The following is a 21,640-nucleotide window of genomic DNA, read 5'->3' as shown; positions in this document are numbered from 1 at the left end:
TCCCGCTTCCCCAGCACAGCCCAGCCTACCTCTTAGCTGTCCCCAAGCCGAACGACCTCGGCAGAGCTCCACGGCTGCTCTCTGCCACGGGCTCCGAGGAGGCAGTGAGCTGCCGGGGAGGGATTGAAGGGCGTCGCAGCGGTACATCCACAGGAGCCGCCCACTCACCAACACCGAAAAACAGAAACTGCGGACGATTAGAAAATGCGAGCAGGCTCTGCTTCGAACGCCGCCCAGGGGATTCAAATACTGATATTACAGAGGATTCCGGGCTCCGCTCACAAAGGCATCATTCCATGAGAGGGCAGTGACAGCAACTCTGCGATGATGGAGATCCGGCGTCTGAAGCGCGCGCCGCACTAGCCTGCGGCAGCCATGTTCTCCGTTGACATCACTTTGCAATAAATTTTATTGTAAACACACCTGACTCTTTCTTCTATGTACTTCTCTGAGATGAGTGACTGAATGAAAACTAGTATATTGTTTCTATGATCCTGAGGGATCATGGTTTTATGTTATGTGGTTGCCAGAAGCTATTCCCTTCTTGTCTTCCAGAAGTTTCTAGTGGCCTCTGAGCTAGCTGGTACACAGTAATTAGGTTTAATATACATAATAGGGGCATACAGACCTCAGTTCTATGCCAAGCCTATCATGTATGTTATTCCATTGCACAGAACCTATAAGGGAAATAGGAACTACACTACACAAAACGCAACATGGAAACACCACATTTTTCGAGTGAAAACTAAACTTTTTTTGTAGTGTGCATAGCTGTGAATTTTGGGCCCTAGCTCAGCCGGCACCAAGGCATACCTAGCAAACCTATACATTTTTTTAAAGTAGACACCAAGAAGAACTCCCGATTTTTGCGATTTATTTAGCTAAATTTGTGATTTTCTGGGGATTCTTGGTAGGAACATGTTGGGGATCAATGTCAGCCACACCACCATGGATTCCCCTGGGTGTCTAGTTTTCAAAAATGTTTGGGATTGTTAGCTTTCCATAGATGCCTGCAGAGCCGGAGACCAAAAACCCATGTGACTCTGTTGGAAAACCAGATTGTTTTGTGATGGATAATTTTGAAGTCTCCACAATAGGTTTTGGGCCCTTCCCTGTTGCGGGCACTTGGCCCACTCACACAAGTGAGGTAGGATTTTAACGGGGAAATGTGTGACTTTAGTCAAATTTTGAGGTTTACTGTGCATTGTGGTTGGAAAACTTGTTGGGATCAATGAGTGCCCACCATCCTGTGATCCCCTGGGTAATTCGTTTATGGAAATAACTAGAATTTGTAGATTTTACCTAGAGACAATATACACCTTGGCAGATAAAGACAAAAATGACAAATACTACTTCCCATCCGTTATGGTATATGAACAAGAGCTTAATAGTTCTAATCAGTTAGAGTTTGCCCTGGGAATGATTACAGATGGATTCCAATAGTTCATCGGCCTCAAAAGGAGATCTGAAGTTGTGCATTTTATTATTATACATAATCCGCAAAAATGCAGGGAACCTCATCTGAACTGTAGCGCCAGCAGCTCTAAATTTGTCCATCCTCTGACCCAGTTCCTACTGCCTATCCAGCGTGTGTTTATAGAGATCAGAGCGTATTTCAAAGGGAAAATCAGGCCCTTTTATAGATTTTAGTTTAAGCGCAAGATTAAGAATTTTTTCTTTCAAAGAATACGTCAGGAAGTTAATCTTAATTTTCCTAGGTTTAGTTCTACCGGGATTCAACCGGAAAGGATCACGATGGATTCTCTGTATATCTTTATCAAGCTCCTCTGCTGACTCCTCAAATTTAGGGACTCCTTCAGTAATTTAATTATGTAGGTCTTAAGGTCTCCGCCTTCCTTTCCCTCAGGTATCTTCAGAAGACGCAGGTTGTTTTGTCATGAATAATTCCCTAAAGATTCCACTCTTTCTTTCATAGCATCCCCTTCCCTCCATAAAGTTTGAATTTTTGACTCAGATGCCTCCAGATTTGCTTCCATCGCCCCAACAGAGCACTCCAATAATTCTGTTCTTACTCCCAGCCCATCCACCTTCCTCTCCAATGCCTCACTGTACGTCTGGATATCATTCTGATTTGCCTTAGAAATCAGAAAGCCATTGCGAATCTCCTCTCTCATCGAGGCTATTGAAGCTACCAGGACTTCCAATGCGCTCTCAGTGTGGGTGGGCCTTTCGCTTTTATCTCCTTCGCCCTTATCTCCCTCCGCTAAATTGTGTGTGTTTTCTCGGAGTATTGCGACTTGCGCACCTCCTTCAGTTTCTAGTTTATTTGCTGATACACTCGGTAGTGGAAGAGATGGAAGAAATGGAAACTCTGTCATATCTGTTACTGGGGTAGGAATCTTAAGCTCACAGTTACTGTTGGCCCACTCACACAAGTGAGGTAGGATTTTAACGGGGAAATGTGTGACTTTAGTCAAATTTTGAGGTTTACTGTGCATTGTGGTTGGAAAACTTGTTGGGATCAATGAGTGCCCACCATCCTGTGATCCCCTGGGTAATTCGTTTATGGAAATAACTAGAATTTGTAGATTTTACCTAGAGACAATATACACCTTGGCAGATAAAGACAAAAATGACAAATACTACTTCCCATCCATCTATTTGTCACGTACATACACATACTGTTTGGATTTGGCAAAAGGGTGAGTGAAATGTTCAAAATGCATATTTGTTTGACAATGGATTTCACAAAAATTAAATACAATCTTAATAACTGAAAGTTCTAAGATCTGAACCAATGGCTCACAGTTGTGAGCTTCAAAAGCAGGGCAAGGTACCAACCTCTTTACAGGCAATTCACACTCCTTTCATACATGACACAAACAAGATCTTTCACACTTCCAGCACATTACAACACTCACATCAATAGACAATGTAGAGATAATGTACACCCTGACAGAAAAAAGACAGAAAAGAAAACTATTACTTCACACTCATCTATTCCTCAAGTACACACACATACTAGTTGGATTTGTCACGAGGGTGAGTGAAGGTTCAGAGCCTAAAATGTTAATAACAAAAGATTTCACAAAAATGATATGCACTGTTAATAATTGAAAGGTCGAAAACCTGAACCATTGATTCACAGCACATGAGCTGTAAAGCCCCGGCAAGGCAACAAACTCTTTACAGGCCATTCAGACACCTTTCATATGTGATACATACATGACCATTCATACTGCCAGCCGTGGGCCCAGAAAATTACAACACTCATATCAACAGACTGACAAAGCAATCCCATTGGCTGGTGGTTGACAGAGTGTGTGCACTGGCGTTTGGCTAGCAGGGACCAACAGCAAGTCACCACATACACACTGCCAGCCAAACGCCAGTCTATGCGCATTGTCAGCCGAGAAGCAGTACATATACACTGCCAGCCAAGCGCCAGTCCACACACACCACCAGCCAAACACCAGTCCATGCCCACAGCCAGCTAAGCGCTAGTCCAGGCACAACACCAGCCAAACGTCAATCCACTCACACAGCCAGCCAAGCACCAATCCACACGCACCACCATCACATTTTTTATATAAAAAAAAGAAAACACAAACCAATAGAAACAAAACTATAAATCCAAACAGAACAGCTCTAACTAAATACATCATACTAATGCCAATCATAAAATCGGAACAACATTTTTTAAATGATACATACCAGTCAGTTCACTTTTAGACTCCTGACTGCAACCAACAACTCTTCTCTGTGGGGTACAATATTAAACATGTGGGCACACACATCCCAGGCTTAGGACAATAGGGCAGTACGCAAAACTGTCCTTCCATATACCTTTTTGGTAACAGACTCTTCATTTCTTAGTTGGAAAGTTTTTTTGTACTGTGGGAGGAATGTAATCAAGAACGTGGTGATCTTTCAATCTAGCCACATCCTTTACCACTGCTACTCTAGGAACTTGTGCCTGTCCCACTACAACAAAGCTGTCTATCCAAGATGGCTGAAACTGAACAAATGTCATTTTTTACGCTGGTGAACAATCCATAAAAACAACAAAAGCATTGAAGGTTGCTACATGGAATAGATAGATAGCCAACTCCTTATACCAAACATACGCCTAACAAACAGCAGTCTAAGGTTCCAACCGCTGATCTACTATATCAACACTACCCATGTGCCTTTTGGAGTCGAAAATGCACGCATGTTTGTCACTTCAGCAATCTGACCCCAAACATTCACAGGTGTAGTCCTTTCATCATGGAAGGGTCAGCATATAGACATCTTTCCTGTCAGAAAATGTTAGATCTAGACATTCATCACTACTCACCGAACTGCACTTCTCTTGTCAAGTTTTTTACAAACAAGCTCTTTTAGGTAACCTTTACGGTTGGTGCGGATTGTGCCACAAGCAACAGTGTCCACTTTGAACAATTCCCTGAACAATGGCACACTTGCATAAAAGTTATCTATGTATAAAAAGTGACCTATGTTAAAAAGCTCTCTACCAGGTTCCCATATAATTTTTTGAGCAACTCCAAAAGTGGACAGAACCCAGAGGGGTCAGTACTGGAATTGCTACCCATTTAGACCGTGAAAATATAGACAGTCCAGTACTACTCTCAGACAGCAAATACATGCCCTCTAGGTAGGAATGTACTGCTTAAAAACCAGTCAGCCCTTGAACAGGACCAAAGACTCATCCACAGCTTTTTTTTTCCCTGGCACATGGATCTCTGAAAATCAATCTACAGAGTGATCACGAACAGGCCAAACTTTAAAAAGACGGTCACAATCAGATTATTACTCATGGTTGCAGGAAATATAGTCTTTGCCACCAGGGGATTAGCAGAACAATATTTAGAGAGAAACAGCTTCCTTTTCAGGCCCATCAAAAAGAATTTCTTCAACACATCCAGATTTGTGGAAGTTCATCAGGTAGCATGAGATTTTAGTCTGGTACTGTTGTCCCTCAAGTACTGTTCAGAATACGAATTAGTCTACTCAACAATCTCATTCAGAAATACACCATCCATTAACAACTGAAAAGAATGTATAGGCAAAATGTTTCCTCATCAGATAATTCCTTTCTAATAGAAAATTGCTGTCAGAATGCTGGCCTTCCACCTCTGCCTCAGATGCAGAGTCAGCCTCATAATCATGGTCAAAAGAAGAGTCGAAAAGCATACAAACAACCTGTTGAGCAGTCATCATGCAGTTAGCCATAATCCTTGCAAAGAAAAGTAACTTGACAAACAAGTGAAGAATACCCAACACTGTAGACAATAAGTAATAAACAAAGAGAGGCTTTATTAAGTGGAAATTAAAACTACTGGATATAGTAAAATCTAGAAGGATATGTCAGTCAAAACAAAGCACACAAATGCCTACAATACCACACACTTGCCAGAGACAGCACACAGTGAGGATCAATTGCACTTACTTTGCACAGACACAGCAAACACTAATGAAGCCCCTCTGTAAAGAAAGGGGATAAAAACATTGCACGCAAGGCAGTAAACAATATGTACAAATCAGTATGTTACTTTGAAAGGCAATCACTCAAAAAGCTAACAAAGCAAATTATACAAAGGATACACAAAAGATGAAAAGATTATGAAATGAGTAGCTTACCAAGCACAACTCCACAAACTGCAGATCTGTCAAAGCTGCACGCTGCAACAAGCCTTTACCAACAAGTCAAAGGAAACAATTGGTTTACAATAAAAAAATGAAAAAAATGAAAACAAATAAACCTGGTAACAAAATATCAAAATACACTCATGTTCCCCTGAAAAGAGGCATTGCACCATCAGATGGAAGTAAACATTATCCCAGAAGCAGAGCTCTCACCACATACATAACCTTATTCCCAGGAAACTCAAGTGTTACCACCCACCCTGAGGCTCAATCCACTGAAAAATCTCTAAAGGGGACAAAAAAAATCCCAAGGAGCAGATCGGCCTAACAAATCGCAATCTGCCCTAAGGGCAAATACCTCCCTGGTGCCTAGTAGGTTTCCTAAAACCAGCTGATCTGCCCTCTGGAGGGGTGAAACTATCAAAACAATCATCCCACAAGGGGAGAATCCTTCATTACAGAAAATCGTATTTTAAGAAATGCAAAGTCAAGCATGCCTCTGGGTTTAAGGCACCCATGGAGGCACCCCACATTTGTTAGTTCACATGAAAGTGCACATGTGCCCTGGGGGCATATGTGCATTTTATATTACAATAACAATGTGCATTTTTAATGGGTTTTTTTTGCACATAGTTACCATCCACTTGAAGTGGATGGTAATTGCTTTTTCTAAATGCCCAAATCATATCTAGGAAATGCTTTGTACATGTGCATTAGGAATCCCTATTTGTGATTCCTTAAATCACTGTCACAATTTGCGATTTCTACAGTGTAGAAATCGTATACTGCGACCGGTTTTGGTTCTTTTTACATCTGGGAAGGGCACTTATCATTTTTAACAGGCGAAATAGGGAATCAGCTCATTAAGAAGTGCTAAATAGCTTCACACATCTGGTCCTTACTATTTAATCCACCATAAAGTGAATAATTCGCAGCTGTCAACAAAAACAATCCAGTCACCTGAATGTAGAACAGCAGGCATAGGACATGAATTACGAAATACAGAAGAAATTAGCAATATTTTGACTTGTGGAGAAAGAGCTAAATCTCCCAAACACAATTTCATCTACCATACCAATATTGTGGGAACATTTATGTCATGTAGTCTCTTGATATAACCTTTCTCCGGCAAACAGAGAATTAGATGTTACCATACAATGCTTTAACCAGCCACAGCTGTGGTTCAGATCTCTACTGCACTGATCAAGGGAAGCGCAATAGCCATAATCCTACTTGTAGAGTGTTCTGATTTACAGTTCTTAACTGGGTGTGGGGGTTCTGTCTAGGCTGCTGTTCTAAACAAAAGTGACGTAATAAAGGTTTCTACTACTCTCAGTAATCATGATCAAGTATAACTACACTTTCATATTGCAGAGATTCATATAAAATCTTGGTTTGATGTTTATTCTTCCTTGACTGAAAAATGTCCCAATAACATTACAAAGTAGCACAAAGGGAAAATGGGAGCATTTAATCGATGAATTTCATTTGTCTTGATTTTATAAATAATTGCAGTAATAAGTAATATTTTTTCCTCCTACTAGGTACTCTACCCCCTACAGCCAAAACCCCTGGTAAGTGCAGCACATAAAGAATACATCATATCAATAACTGATTTATGTTCTTGTTGGGCTTAAATCTAAGGAGAGTAGAGTGCATAATATACAATAATTCTAACTTTGTCAGGCCATTAGAAAAATTGAACAAAGACAAGTGAGGTTCCTGACTGTAGCCATCTTTGTAGGGGTCTTCAGAAACTCCAGAGACACAGGGCATGGTTTGTGCATGAGCAAACATTGTAGGTTGATCCCGGAATCATAGACAGGGTTTGCGCATATGTTCCCCTGACTTCATTTTAGAAGGGGATGAAGATTATAACATACTAACACTCTTGCCTACCCTATAGGACAAAAGAACAGTCTGGGGGTAGGTAGGATGGAAGAGAGATTGATGCCCCCCCAGAGTGACACCCTTGTGCTAGACTAATGATACCCCAAGTGTGGTAGACATTAAGCAACCGCTACGTGGCCTAGTTTTCTCTTTGAGTGACAATAAGGAAACAAAGAAGGCCGAAAGTAAGCTCCTCATTTATATGCAGTAAAGGCAGTTGACATTTGATAGTGGTGGAGTGTAAATGTTGTGGCTGAGTGCACAGTGGCGCGCAAACGTAGTGAGCACAGCCGATCCAATGTGAGTTCGGGTCTCAAAGAAAATTTTGAAAAAATATTGGGCAAATGGTGCATTTTTAAGTGAATTTGAGAAAGCAAGATGGTTAATTTAGTAATTGTGAAAGTGTAGTTGTGCCATCAATAAATTTTCATATGATAATAATGTAGGTAGCTGCTTATTCAGTATAACCACAGAGTAAGTGACTAGACACTAGTACCTCGCATATTTCTTTATTTATTGTTATACCTTTAGAAATTAAATCTACTGAGAAAATACAATTTATAGTGATTTGTTGGGCTGGATACAGTGAGACAGCAAGTAAAAAACATTTAAAGGTAGTAGGGCAACCTACAAGGCACTGTAGTCTCATTGAGAGCAACCAATAGTAAAATATACATAAGCCAATTGAAGTCTGGCATACACCAGTGATTTCAGAGTCTTGACTATCCATAGAGCAGATTAGGAACAATTGAGCAGGTCACAAACTAGCAGCATTCAAGAAATGTTAGGATTAACATATTGCTCACTTTTTGTAGACAAAATCAGCATAGCTGTCTATAATAGCTACTAATGTCTCAATGACTTGAACATTAAAGTCTGGCATTCTCTTACAATGGTCTCTGTCTATATGGAGCATTGCTGAAGCATCAGTCCTTCCTCATTCATGGTGATCCTCAGGAATGTCTTGATTCTGTTCAAAATGGTAAAACATTGTTCTAACTCTGCTGTTGTCATAAGAGTTGTAAATACTGTTAAGGTAAAGCCACAGTCTCTGTAAGTGACTTTTCCATATTAAGGGTCAGATTTACACGTCCCTTGCATCACTTTTGCGCCGCAGTGGTGGCGTAAACGTTGCGGCCCATTTACAACGTGACGCATCTAGGGAGATGCGTCACTTTGTAAAGCTGTGCATCACATTATACCTGCGCCAGGTATAATGTATGCAGGGTAGGCGTTCCCATGCAAAAAGCCACGTATAACTGGTGCAGTGAAATTTACAAGATTTCACTGCGTCACTCTGCGCCTTCACTGCGTCAAAATCCCTACGCCTGCTCAGACCAGGCGTAAGGATTGACTTAGGGCACTTTACATGGGAACTACCTATGTTTTCTGTCGCATTGCTGGAGTTGTGTTACTTTTGTGACAAACCCCAACAATGCGTCACTTTTCCTCCAACAGATGCGTCAGAATTTCTGACGCATCTGTAATTCCTTGCGCCATGGTGCACTGTATTGTAAAGGACATTTGAAGGTGACGCAAAGGACGCAGGGAAACTGACACATCTGTACAGATGCGTCAGTTCCTGGTATATCAGCCTCTCAGTTTCTGAATTCAAGTGAGCAAAGGCATGGCACCACTGGCCTCCCGTTACACATGCTATGCATACTGTACAGTTAATTCAGTTCTTAGATTTTCTTTGTTGAGCATAGGAAAAGCTTCCAAAGCCTTGTTCAGTGCTCATTCATGGAAGAAAGTGTAATATTTTGAAAACTGGTTGCTTTGCAGTAGAAGAACTCAAAATATCCCTTTGCATGCACAACTATAGTGTCACATATCTCCTTTGCAATTCGGACCAGAATGCAGATTTTTTTCTATGGTTTGAGAAACTAGAATCGTTTGGCGGTCTACTGTCTAAATTGTCAATCCCATCTATGACTTTGTTCGTGTTGTTGACAAACTGACTGGTAGCTTTTTGCACAAAGACAATATCTTTTTTGTGTAACTGGACGTACAATATGTTGACATGAGGCATTATTTTGTGAAAAAAATCCAGAAAGCACTGAAACTCTCAGTCTTGTAGTGTTCTAGCAAAGCCAGGGGCCTCATTCCGACTTTTGGATTGAAAGTCGCCATAGCTTCTTATAACCTCTAGCATACACTCAAGGAGTTCCTTTTGTATCATTTTGGAGGTGCCCTTGGAGTTAAGAGAACTTACTAAATGCAGTAGCTGTCGGTGGTGGAAGTGCAGCCGTGCAGTGACGTGGGGCAGGGGAGGGGTACGGTGGGGGTAGTAATCTATGGAATACAGCCAAATACAGGTAAGCAATTATATAAATAAATAAACAAAATTTCGCTGTGCGCACTTCATCGCCAAATGCGATGCAGTGCAGGCAACAAAATTAGTTTAGTTTTTTTATATACTTACCTGTATTTGGCCGTATTCAGTACTTTACTACCCCTCACCCCACGCCACCGGCCGGCAGCACTCCCACCACCGACCGCTACTGGCTAAATGTTCTTACATTTCATTGTCTATGCTTGCTATTACATCTACAGGGCCTCTGACTATACCTGGATTTGAGTAACTTTAGTATTCATCATGTTGGCAAAAGGCCAGTTCAAAAGCACCACAGAAACTAACACAATTAATTATTGTTGATAGTATGTGTCTATTCCTATCAACTGCTTCATTGTGCTTCTTTATTGATTTGAGGTACGCATTGCTTAAGTGGGCTTCAACCGGTGTGTCACACACCATTCGCAGTCTCAACAGGTTTTCCATGTGGATTCTCATGCATGTGTGCTTCTTTATTTTAGCCCAAAAGATACAAAAATGATGGGTCAATGAAGAACAAATCAAACATTCACCCCCAGTCAAGAGATCTGGGTAAATTGGTTGTTCTTTTACTCCCCATGACACTCCAGTTTAGACCCAGCCATATGCAAATCAGTCTTGACCCTGCTCTTCATGGAAACAGTCCAGCCTGAATTGCCAAGCCAGGTCCTCCTTAAACTAGAAACAAGCATCCTGGGATACGGTTTTGGGCTATCACCCCTCGTCAGTTAGAGCTAGCTTGAATCCAGGGGCACAGACATCCAGCTACTCACGTCTAGGCATAACCCAGTGCAGTTAGGGCAAGAAAGCAAAAGACACACAAACTATGGACAAAATGCGGAATAAATCAAACATTCACCCCCATTCCAGAGATCTGGCATACATCCATATATCTCTTTCTTGCTCACCATGACACCCAAGTTTAGATCCAGCCATTTGCAAATCAGTCTTGACCCTGACCCTCATGGGAACAGTCCAGCCCAATCTGCAAAGCCAGGTCCTGCCTGGACCAGAAACAAGCATCCTGGGACCGGTTCAGGGGCATCACCATCTTCAGCCAGGCTCACTGTCCAGGACTCACCATGTCACTGGATTCAAGTAAGCCTGGCTGATGAGGTGTAATACCCAGACACCGGTCCCAGGATGCTTGTTGTTTGTGTATTTTTTGTTCTATATTATATCCGACAAATGCATCTGTTCTATTACTCCTTTTTTAGTCTAAAGAATGTCACCACCAAACAGCAAGCAGTGGAAGCATAACAGAGAATTTGTTGACGTACTCCCTGTGAGCAATCAACTTTTCTGTACTAGAAGTTTGAAAATTTAAATTTGCTCTAGGTTTGTATCTGGCTGGTCAGGTTCTAATTGTTTTACAATTAGTTTCAGTCCAATGAATGGTTTTGCAAGTATCTGCTCTACAGTGTTTATGGTGTCTTACCAATATTAAAGTTACCTGCCAATAATCAAAGTGCAATGTATTACGTTTGGTGCAAAAACAGAATTCTTATTTCTACATATATGCATATCTTGTGCATTATCACAATATATCTCCAACAGCTCTCATTTGCACAACATGACTGATAACAATATAGCCTTATAGCTGCTGCCTTTGTGTGCCATACATACTGGTTGCTGTAGGCCCAGAAGCAGACATAAATTTCAAGACGCAGGTGACGGCCTATAACAAGGCAAATGAGAGGGACTTCAGCAACCGGTATAGCTAGAGGCAGCTGTGCTAAACAGCTGTTACTAACTTCCATCCATTGAGGGTAGAATGTTCTAAATTAAAAAGGGAGAAACAGAAAGACAAACATTTTACTGTTGGAGCAGAACGCTTACGTCAGCCATTGTTATACCTGAGCAGATTCGATATTTAAACTCCCAACGGTTTAATCTTTTAATATTATTTAAACAGTTCCATGACTCAAATTGATTCTGCTGTGCATGCACCACACCCACCATGTAGACCACATACATCACTTAAGTAAAATGTAAAAATATTATAGCATTTGTTTCCTTACCTGGGGTTGTTGGGTTGTGGGGGTGCAAGAGCAGCAAAGGAGGTTGGGTTCTGTACTATTTGGTCTTAGTCCAAAAATGATGTAGTAGACTTTATCAGACTTTACCAGATTCTAAAAACAAAAATATAACATACTGTAGTAGTGGCAACAAAAGACGAGGCCGGCTGATCGGAGGTTTCTCTTGGGGGTGTCGAATGAGATTCAGATGTTGAGGTATTGGGGTGCGGTGTTGTGGAGGCCTTTGTAGGTGTGTGTGAGCAGTTTGAAGGATATTCATCTTTCAATGGGGAGCAAGTGGAGGTCTCAGAGGTGTTGGGTGATGTGATCGTGACGTGGGATATCGAGGATAAATCTGGCTGCGGCATTCTGAACAGTCTGTAGTTTGCAGAGTTTTTAGTTGATTCCGGCTTATAGGGCATTGCCGTAGTCTGTTCTGCTGGTGATGAGTACGACGTGTGTGCCAATTTTCCTGTAGTCAGTAGGATCTACTTGAACATCTTGCAAAGTATGCAGAGGATGTAGAAGTATACGCAGGATAAGCTGTTGATCTGGTGATTCATGGTGAGAGAAGAGTCAGGTATGATGCAGAGTTTGCGTGCATGGTCTATTGGGGTGGGAGGGTTTCCATGGGTGGGAGGCCACCAGGTGTTGTCCCATGCAGAGGGGGTGAAGATGAGGTTGAGGACTTCTGTTTTCCCTGAGTTAGTTTAGCTACAGGCAGCTGTTGCTTATCCAGGTTACGATAACCTTTATCCGTTCTTGGAAATTGCACCTGGTGATGTCGGGTTTCTCGGTGAGGGAGAGGATGAGATGGGTGACATCGGCGTAGGAAACGATGTTGAGCCCATGGTTTCTGATGATGTTTGCGAGGGGGGGGGCATGTAAAAGTTGAAGACTGTGAGGCTGAGGGAGGACCGTTGGGGTACTCTGAATCTGATCTCTGTCGGTTCTGAGAGGAAGGGCGGGAGTCTTATCCTCTGTGTTCTGCTTGATAGAAAAGATTGTATCCAGTCTAAGGCTTTTCCTTGGATGCCAGTGTCGTGGAGTCTGATGGCTAGTGTGCAGTGGGAACAATGACAAAGGCTGCTGATAGGTCCAGGAGGATGAGGGCTGCAGTGTGACCTTGGTTGAGAAGGGAAGGGATGTCTTCGGTGGCGGCAAGGAGGGCAGTCTCTATGTTGTGGTTGCTCCTTTATCCGCATTGAGAGGTGTCCAGGATTTCGCTGGTTTCTATGAAGTGTGGTAGCTGGGTGTTGACGGACTTTTTAATGACTTTGGGGGCAAAAGGAAGCAGTGAGATGGGCCTGATGTTCTTGAGGTCCGTGGGTTCTGCAGAGGGCTTCTTTAGGTGAAAGTTGACTTCATCATGCTTACAGTTTTCGATCTTGAGGGAGCAGTTGATAGTTCGGCATAGTTCTGGTGCGATGGTGGTGACTATCCCTGTGGAAGATGTTTGGTGGGCATGGGTCAGAAGGTGCTCCAGAGTGGATGCTGTTCAGTGTCTTTAAGGTTTCTTCTGTAGTGAGAGTGGTCCAGATGAGGAAGGTCTGTTGGGTGGCATCTTTGGAGGTAGGATTAGAGGTCATGGCCATTGAAGTTTCGCTGTTGGGTTTGGAAAATTCCTGTATAATGGGAAGAGTTCATTGGAGTTGTGGGCATTGGAGAGATTCTGTCTTGGGTGAAGTTTTTCTTCATTGCTTTGATTAGTTGGTGGTGTGCTGTGGTGGCCGTTTTGGAGGCAGATCATGCTTACTGGGTTTTGCTGTTTCTCCACGTTTTCTCCAGTGTTCGGCAGGAGCGCTTGGATTCTCGGAGATCCATGGTGAGACAGTTGGCTTTTTATTTGTGTGGTCTCCTGGTGTTCTGGAGGAGGGTGAGAATGTTGGCGCAGTTGGTGATCCATTTGTGGAGGTTGTTTGCTGCTGTGTTGTGGTTAGTCGTAGTTAGGGGTGGAGTGTAGGTGAGGACGGAGGTGAGATGCTGTTATGGGGAGTGTTAAGAGAAAGGCTGTAGGATGCAAACAGATGTATAACTCAATAAAATGTAAATACCCGCTAATACACAGTGCAAATATTTCAAAATATAGAGGTGTTAGGAAAGAACAAAAGAAACACTTGTTTGTATGCTTTAAAAATGTAACTGTAGAAATTAGTGTACCGTTGTCAATGCAAATGTAGGGGGTATTGCTATGGAAATGGGGTTTATATTTAAATAACTACTGCAGCATTCATTAGTAAAACATTTGGTACACTATGCCCAAAATGCACCTCTAGTTACATGCTGCACATTTACCATTTTCACGTTGAATGGGTGTAGGCAAAACTTGTTCTTTTTTGCTTACTGCTATATTTAGGTATTACAATAGTACTAATCATATCCAGCCAATGCCCAGACAGTGTTACCAAGTTTAAAAATGCTGAAATAATGAAGTAGTACTCTTACAAAATGTGCCAGGTTATGCTGCATATTTTGCCTTTTCTCGCAGCATAATTTACTCAACACTGACACATAATTTGGCCATCTCCTGCTGCATAATTTCAGTGGCCTTACTTATGTTATACAGACAAAAAACAATAATTAAAGTATTTATTCTATTTCATTACAGTCAGTGTCAGCGTGTGCTGCACCTCAAGCAACCTATTAGCTGCACTGTACACTCATAGCTGCTGTGACATAGCACACATACCTGCTAACCCCCTGGTGCCATCCCATGGAATCTGTTAACATTCTGCAAGTCCACAGCAGCATCATTCTGAGGAGTATAAGCATAGTCATTCCAAAACCTCTGATGCAACAACTGGTTTACGTGACACATGAAGGACACAGCAGTGTAGTAGCTCCAACAATAGCACATCAGGAAAGGATGGATATTTACGGCTCCCCACTGTGTGGAATGTAGCAGCCACAAGTGCAAACAAGGTAATCCTAATACAGGTTACCTTCTCTACATGTAGAATTCAAAAATCATCAAGAAAGACAATGGATCCACATTCAACTGCCAGGAATTTGAAATATTGAGGGACCACAAGCACATTCACTATCAGATGATGACACAGCTGTGCTCTCAAGCCAATCCTATGATCGAGGGATTATAGGGACACTAAGGAGAGCATAAAGTGACCCGACATAGTTCCAGCTATGATGAGCGTACTGCACAGCCCTACACAGCACTTCAAGCCAACGACCAGCTGACTTGGTATTTGGAAGGAAGTTCCAGAATAGGATTTCGATGCGGACCCCCTCTCCAGAGGACATGCAATTTCACCTCAAGGACAGTGCACAGAGAGAAAAGAGGAAGCTATGTGTGGGCAGGTTTCGATGAGCTAAATATAGAGACATCTAGGTAAAACACTGGTGCATCACCGGCAGAGGAAGAAGTCAGATCCCATTGGACTCTTTATGGCTCTCAAACTGAACACACCCTGCATACTAAAAAGAAACAGTATCCCAAGGAGATAGAGACATCTTTATGGCTTCACCTGCTTTGCAAACCCCTTGTTACAACAGCCACACGAAACAACTCTTACTCAGGATTTTCTCGCACGTTTTGGAAAAATTACAACTAGAGATGAGTCAGGGTCATCGTTTCTCATCTTTCAAGGCAACCTGAAATTTTAAACTCCCCCGAATAATTCATAAGCCACCCTGACTGTGAATTTCATTGTCATTCCCCTGTGCGAGATAGAAGATTCTGATATCCTAGGGCGGACTATGAGTTGGGTGGTTAATTCCAACCTCTGAATAAAACCCTGTTTATGCACTGGTTGGAATTACGAATTCTTAGGTGCTTAACACATCTGACAATTATCGGATGTGTTAAAACACTCATTCTCTGTTGAATTTCGGCAGGTCAAACCTGCTGAAATTTAACAGAGGGCAACCTTACAGTATTTACCATATAATTTGGATTTTCTGGCCTTAAAACCAAAAATCTTTATGTTAGTCCCCAAAAACTTGTGCTATTTATCACACTCGATAAATAATGTAACCCTTGCGATCGTTATTACCATGTGATAAATAACACCAATGCTCGTAATCAGGCCCTTAGTACATCCTTACTTTATTGCTTTCCTCTACCACATTGAAAGCACTTTGCATGATGAATCTACTAACTTTCTCCTTCTTCCTAAGATATCAAGTTGCCATTCTATCATGTAATTGTTTTTTATATGTAGATGTGAAACTGAAAGATTAAAGAATTGTAGTTTTTCATAAAACTAAGGACTCTAAAATCCTTTGTGATAATGTCTGCAAAAGCCGTGTTAGGCGTCAGTACTAAAGCTGTAGCATTACACACACTCTGGAATGAATACCTTAAGGCTCTCATCCATCATGCTTACATTAATTGCTGATGCAATAGTAGAGAATGTGTATTTTCTGTTCACCATTCATCGCTGGTATAAAAAAAGGGAGATGTATGGTTTCTATAGCACATTCTTTGTGGAAACAGTAATACATAAATGCATCTAGTCACTTTCTTTGTGTGGGCAGCAAAGGGGAACTGGGAAGGAAAGGTTCAGAGACATAGGATTGCCCAATGGTATGAAGTTCATCTGCACTTAGATTTTCAGTATCAGTATATTTTCCTGACCCCTTAGACTGCTCAAACATTTTAGGAGCTCTGTTGGCATTTACAGGTTAAACCTTTTGCAGAGCTATATTTTTCAAAACTCTGGCAGACAGAGAAATCGGAGGTGCTATTATGTTGTGCTACAATTTTACTGGGCTTTTTGTGCTGTTTAAGTTTGACTCATTTTTGTTGTGCACTGTAATTTTATTTTACTATTGTTATTTTTCATTGTGGTTTGTTATTGTGGCGTTTTCCATTGTGCTCTGTAGTCACTTTACAAAGTCAAACGTTGCTACATTTCTAGGCATACATAGCATAGTCCTCTAAACTTCCAGTGCCTCACAACCATGTATCACTATCTATGAAGGTAAAATACTGCTGCTCCAGTTCTTCCACTGTGTAAGACAGCAGTTAACCCCAAACTATGGGCCTGATTTAGAGTGTGACAGATAGGGAAGGCGCCATCTGTCAAAATGTCAGTACATTAAAAGGGACCACTTTGACATGCATCCTGCCCATCCAAGAGGCCAGCAGACAGCTGTAAATTCAGGGGCATGATCTCCATCAGGCCAAAGGAGTACTTTACTTTGCTCATAGTTGGCATGTTCTGGAACATTGACGGGGTCAGTGCACTATGTGGTTCAGCGCGATCTGTTTTTTTCTACATCATTAAGTATTTACCACACTTACTACTTAATCCACCAACTACTGAAATGGCAGATGTCAGCAAAAAAACTCAGTGCCCTGAATATAACGCTGCCGTTTTATGGAGGCGAAGAGTCTGATTGACAGAAATACACATGGAATGAAAAATCATTTGACTTGTTTGAGAAAGTGGTATATTTCAAGGAGAATACACAAACAGAACTTCCTTTATCATATTAATATTATGGATAACATTTGTGTTGTGCAGTCTCTTGATATAGCCTATCTCTGGCAAACAGAGAATTATATGTTACCATACAATGCTATAACCAGCCACAGCCCTGGTTCAGAGCCCTATTGGTCAGTGCCAGGGTAGCACAATAGCCATGTTTATCTTTGTAGAGGGTTCTTCTTTTTACAGTACTTTTGCAGGTGGACGGGGGTCTGTCTAGGCTGCTGTCTGAACAAAAGGCTCCTAATACAGTTACTCTCAGCAAGCATGATCAGGTGCATAAGTGTACTGCCATATTGCAGTGAATCTCTTCTTGATGTTCATTCTTGCCTAATTTCATTACAAAGTAGTGCAAAGGCAAGATAAGAGCATTTAGTTGTGGACTGCATTTATCTCAATGTTATAATCAATGACAGTAATAAGTAATACTTTCCCTCCTAATAGGTACTCTGCCGCCAACAGCCAAAACCCCTGGTAAGTGTAGCACCTAGAGAACGAATCATGTCAAGTTCTCTTTGGGCTTTAATCTAAGGAAAGTAGAGTACATAATTTAGAATTCTGATTGGACAGGCCATTAAAAAAACCTGAACAAGCCACCTTTGTAGGGGTCTTCAGATGCTCTACAGACACAAGATGTGGTCTGTGCATGAGAAAACCTTGATGGTTAACACTGTAATCACAGGCAGGGTTTGTGCATATATTCCCCTGACCGAGCTTTGGAAGGGGATCATGATTAATCCTGGACAAAGCACTACGCTACGCTCGCGTAGTTTGCGCTACTTTGCAGTACGCGAATTGCATGTTGCACAGTTCAAACATGCGTTGCGTAGCGTAGTGCAGCGGTCATTTTTTGCTTGCTCGCAGTCTGCAACGTGAAGTTGGACGACCGCGAGTAAGCAAAATGACATCCCGGCTAGACTTTTCCCTCGTTCGTGATCAGCAACATCAAATTGCCGATCGCGAGCGTGGAAAATAAACCTCCCGGTGAGATTCTCAATGCGGGGCGGTCAGGTTTCTCATTGCAAGTGGTCGTGTATGCTCGCTACCGCTCGCTATGAGAAACTACCAGTCCACGTTGAGAAAGCTGCCGCTCGAGTAGACATCTACTCGAGCGGCAGAAAATGACCTCTTGCACTGTGCAAGATGCAGTTTGCACTGATTGCACAGTGCGGACAGGCATCCGGCACTCTGCAATCAGTGCGAACAGCATTTTGCACAGTACACTACGCAGTTCGCGTAGCTCGCGTAGTGCGAAGGGCACTTCGCGTAGCTACGCGTAGCCCTACTTCGCAAACTACGCCCAGGGTTAATCATGATCATAGCACATTAACAAACTGCTCTGCCTTACTAGACAGGAGAACATTCTGTTGGTAGGTGGGCTGGAAGAGGGACATATGCTCACTCTCAAAGTAAACCCCTGGGGTTGGACTAATGCTACCCCATATGTGGTCGACATTAAGCACCTCCTGCCCGCACTGGTTTTCTCTGTGAGTACATTCAAAGCAAGGAAATGCAGAAAGCCAAAAGAAAGCACCTTGTTACTATGGGGCATCCCACGGTTCACTACAAATGAGGAAAAGCTCATTTCTGAATGCATTGTCTATAAAAAAAACGGCATGCTGATTTTTTTGTACAAAAGGGTTTGTGATAGAAAATTGCACTCACACTAAAATTTTTATCTTACATAGAAAGAGCACCTGGTATAAAAAGTTACAGGATAATAATGGCAATGTCTGCAATGAAATGCCAGTTTTTATAATTTATATTTTCATTCAAAGTAGTAACTATATATTGTTACGTTACTTTCTTACAGATTTGATAGGTTCAAATCCCAAACCCTCTGGTAAGTGCTGCATACAGTGAATAAATCAATCCAATAACATTTTAAAGATGTCCCATAACTGAAATTTAAGTTGAGACAAACATAGGCTGTCGACAGAATTGAGTCTCTGAAATCTGATTGAGTATATCCATTTAGCCCTTGCAGACACAATAGTGCATGTCTATAAGATGGTTCGACAAGCTCACACTGTACACAGTTGCAGGAGAAAGAGGGAGCACACTGCCTGGCATACCAGCACACAATTGTACCAGAAGCATTTTGGGACCTGCTGTATATACTAACACTCACTTGAGTTGAAAGTCTTTAATTTTCACCATTTCCTGGTGCTGAAAGTGTTGCGTATCTCTTGACACGTGTTTCAGGAGCTTAGTCCTACTACAGTAGACAAGTAAATCTGGGGTGTGCTGGAAATGCTGCTCACACCCTTCTCAGGTTTCTGCACTACTTGTGAAACATAGGTCAGTCCCAACAAATCACCAAGCAGCTAATCATAGAAGGGTGAGGGAGCACACTGCCAGCCATACCAGCACATAATTCACACAAATACATTGTGGTAAATGCAGTATATGATTACACTCACTTGAGTTGAAAGACTTCAGCTTTCACCATTGTTGAAGGACAAGTATCCAGAAAAACGTGTCTAGCTATACACAGCACTGAATGCACCAGAAATGGTGAACACTAAAGACGTTCAATTAAAGTGAATGCTATCAAGCAAAGCATTTAATACAATGCATTTGGGCAAACGGTGTGCTGCTATGCAGTGGTATAATAGTTTCAACAATGGCTCCGTCGGGTATGAACACAATTGCTTTAAATCATGTATTTATCTTTAACTAAAGTATAAGCATAACATTTCTACTTATTATGCTGCCTCTGCTAGGCCATAAAAGTGCAAAAACCAAACACTGAAGAGGGTCAGTACGACATTTTAATCATTGAATTATTTTTCATTCATTGTTTTGTTTGTTCCTATCGACTGACACCTTTGAATATGCATTAAAATTTACAAAATGCGGCGCAACAATTCAGTTTAGTGAGCAAAGTGACATAGTGTGAAATAAATGTGACACAGTGACATCAAGTGATCTATATACACGTGCGTGAGGAAAGTATTTGGAGGGAAAAGAAAGAATGAGAAAGGCCGATTCTTATTTTGCTGACACTCAAAACTAACAAACTATGGGCCATATTATCAAGAAAGGGCGATACATTATCGCCGCTTTTATCGGCAGGAAACTGCCGCTAAAGCGGCGATAATGGGCTTGATAATATGCCCTTGTGAATTCCCATAGAAGCCCAGGTTAAACCAGTACCTGGGCTTCTATGGGAATTCACAAGGGCATATTATCAAGCCCATTATCGCCGCTTTAACTGCAGTTTCCTGCCGATAAAAGCAGCAATAATGTATCACCCTTTCTTGATAATATGGCCCTCAATTCAATAGATGTGGTATGTTGGGCATGGTTGGCTGGTCCTTTGTGCGAGTCTGTCGACGTTTCGACCCTGGGACACCTTATTTATGGGTCTCTAGCGGGTCTTCTTCAGGACGGGGGCAGATAAGGGTAGTTGCGCCAGATCTTCAAGAGTTAGACATCCTGATGTTCTATTCAGTCAGGGGGTCTTCTTTTGTATTTGATGAATATCTATTTGGAATTAACCTTTGGCATTAGTCCTTGTATAATCCTATTCAATGGCAACTGTTATTAATTATCAGGATCCCTTTGTATTGGTTTCCAATATCCAATACTGGGCTCTAGTGATGTCTCCGTTAAATTAGTTTGAGCAACGATGCCTCTTCTTATAGGGCTATCCGTGTATAATCTGGTGAATTAAGTGATCATCACGAAGGAGTTAAACATCTCAGAACGGGTTCCCAATACGCGTCTGCTCTGCTAGGCGGCTTCAGTCTTTGAAACCGAGCGAGTGGTATAGCATAACTTGAGGGTCACCCCTGCAACGTACATAGCACCCAGTCAAGTGTTCTCAGGCTTGGGCCCCTCTGTCCATGCAGAGCTCCGGGGGGGGGCACTGCATCGTGTGTGCTGCAGGGGCTATTCATAGGCAACTGCTGTTATAAATATATATATATATATATATATATATATATATATATATATATATATATATATATATATATATATATATATATATATATTCACTGAAAAAACCATAGGTTTTAGCCCATATATAGTTAGGGATTAGCATTTACAAAACCTTATTTTACTCGCATAAAACCATTGAAATTCGCATATATAGTTAGTTGCGCTAACTATATATCGCGCACCCGCAATCCACTGCTGATGATGTCACATATTACATCATTCATGACATGGTCAGTGACATCACTGATGACATCACTGATGACATCTCAAATGACATCACTGATGACATCACTGATGACATCTCAAATGACATCACTGATGACATCACTGATGACATCTCATTTGACATTACTGATCACACAACTGATGCCATCATTCATGAGATTATA

The 21,640-nt window shown here is 41.7% G+C and overlaps 1 protein-coding gene across 1 annotated transcript in view; it reads left to right on the top strand.

The window, feature by feature from the left end:
• Positions 1–21,640, top strand: part of LOC147712246 (uncharacterized) — a 168,015-nt gene that overhangs the window by 83,755 nt on the left and 62,620 nt on the right. Inside the window, exons 14-15 of the mRNA XM_086919606.1 lie at positions 7,155–7,184; positions 17,748–17,777. Coding sequence (XP_086775732.1) covers positions 7,155–7,184; positions 17,748–17,777 — 60 coding nt within the window. The remainder of the gene's footprint in view (positions 1–7,154; positions 7,185–17,747; positions 17,778–21,640) is intronic.

This window comes from Lissotriton vulgaris, chromosome 5 (genome assembly GCF_964263255.1).
Source record: "Lissotriton vulgaris chromosome 5, aLisVul1.2, whole genome shotgun sequence".
In the NCBI taxonomy this organism is placed as follows: Eukaryota; Metazoa; Chordata; class Amphibia; order Caudata; family Salamandridae; genus Lissotriton; species Lissotriton vulgaris.
Note: the sequence above shows the minus strand (reverse complement) of the source record. Positions and strands in the feature narration are given on the sequence as shown.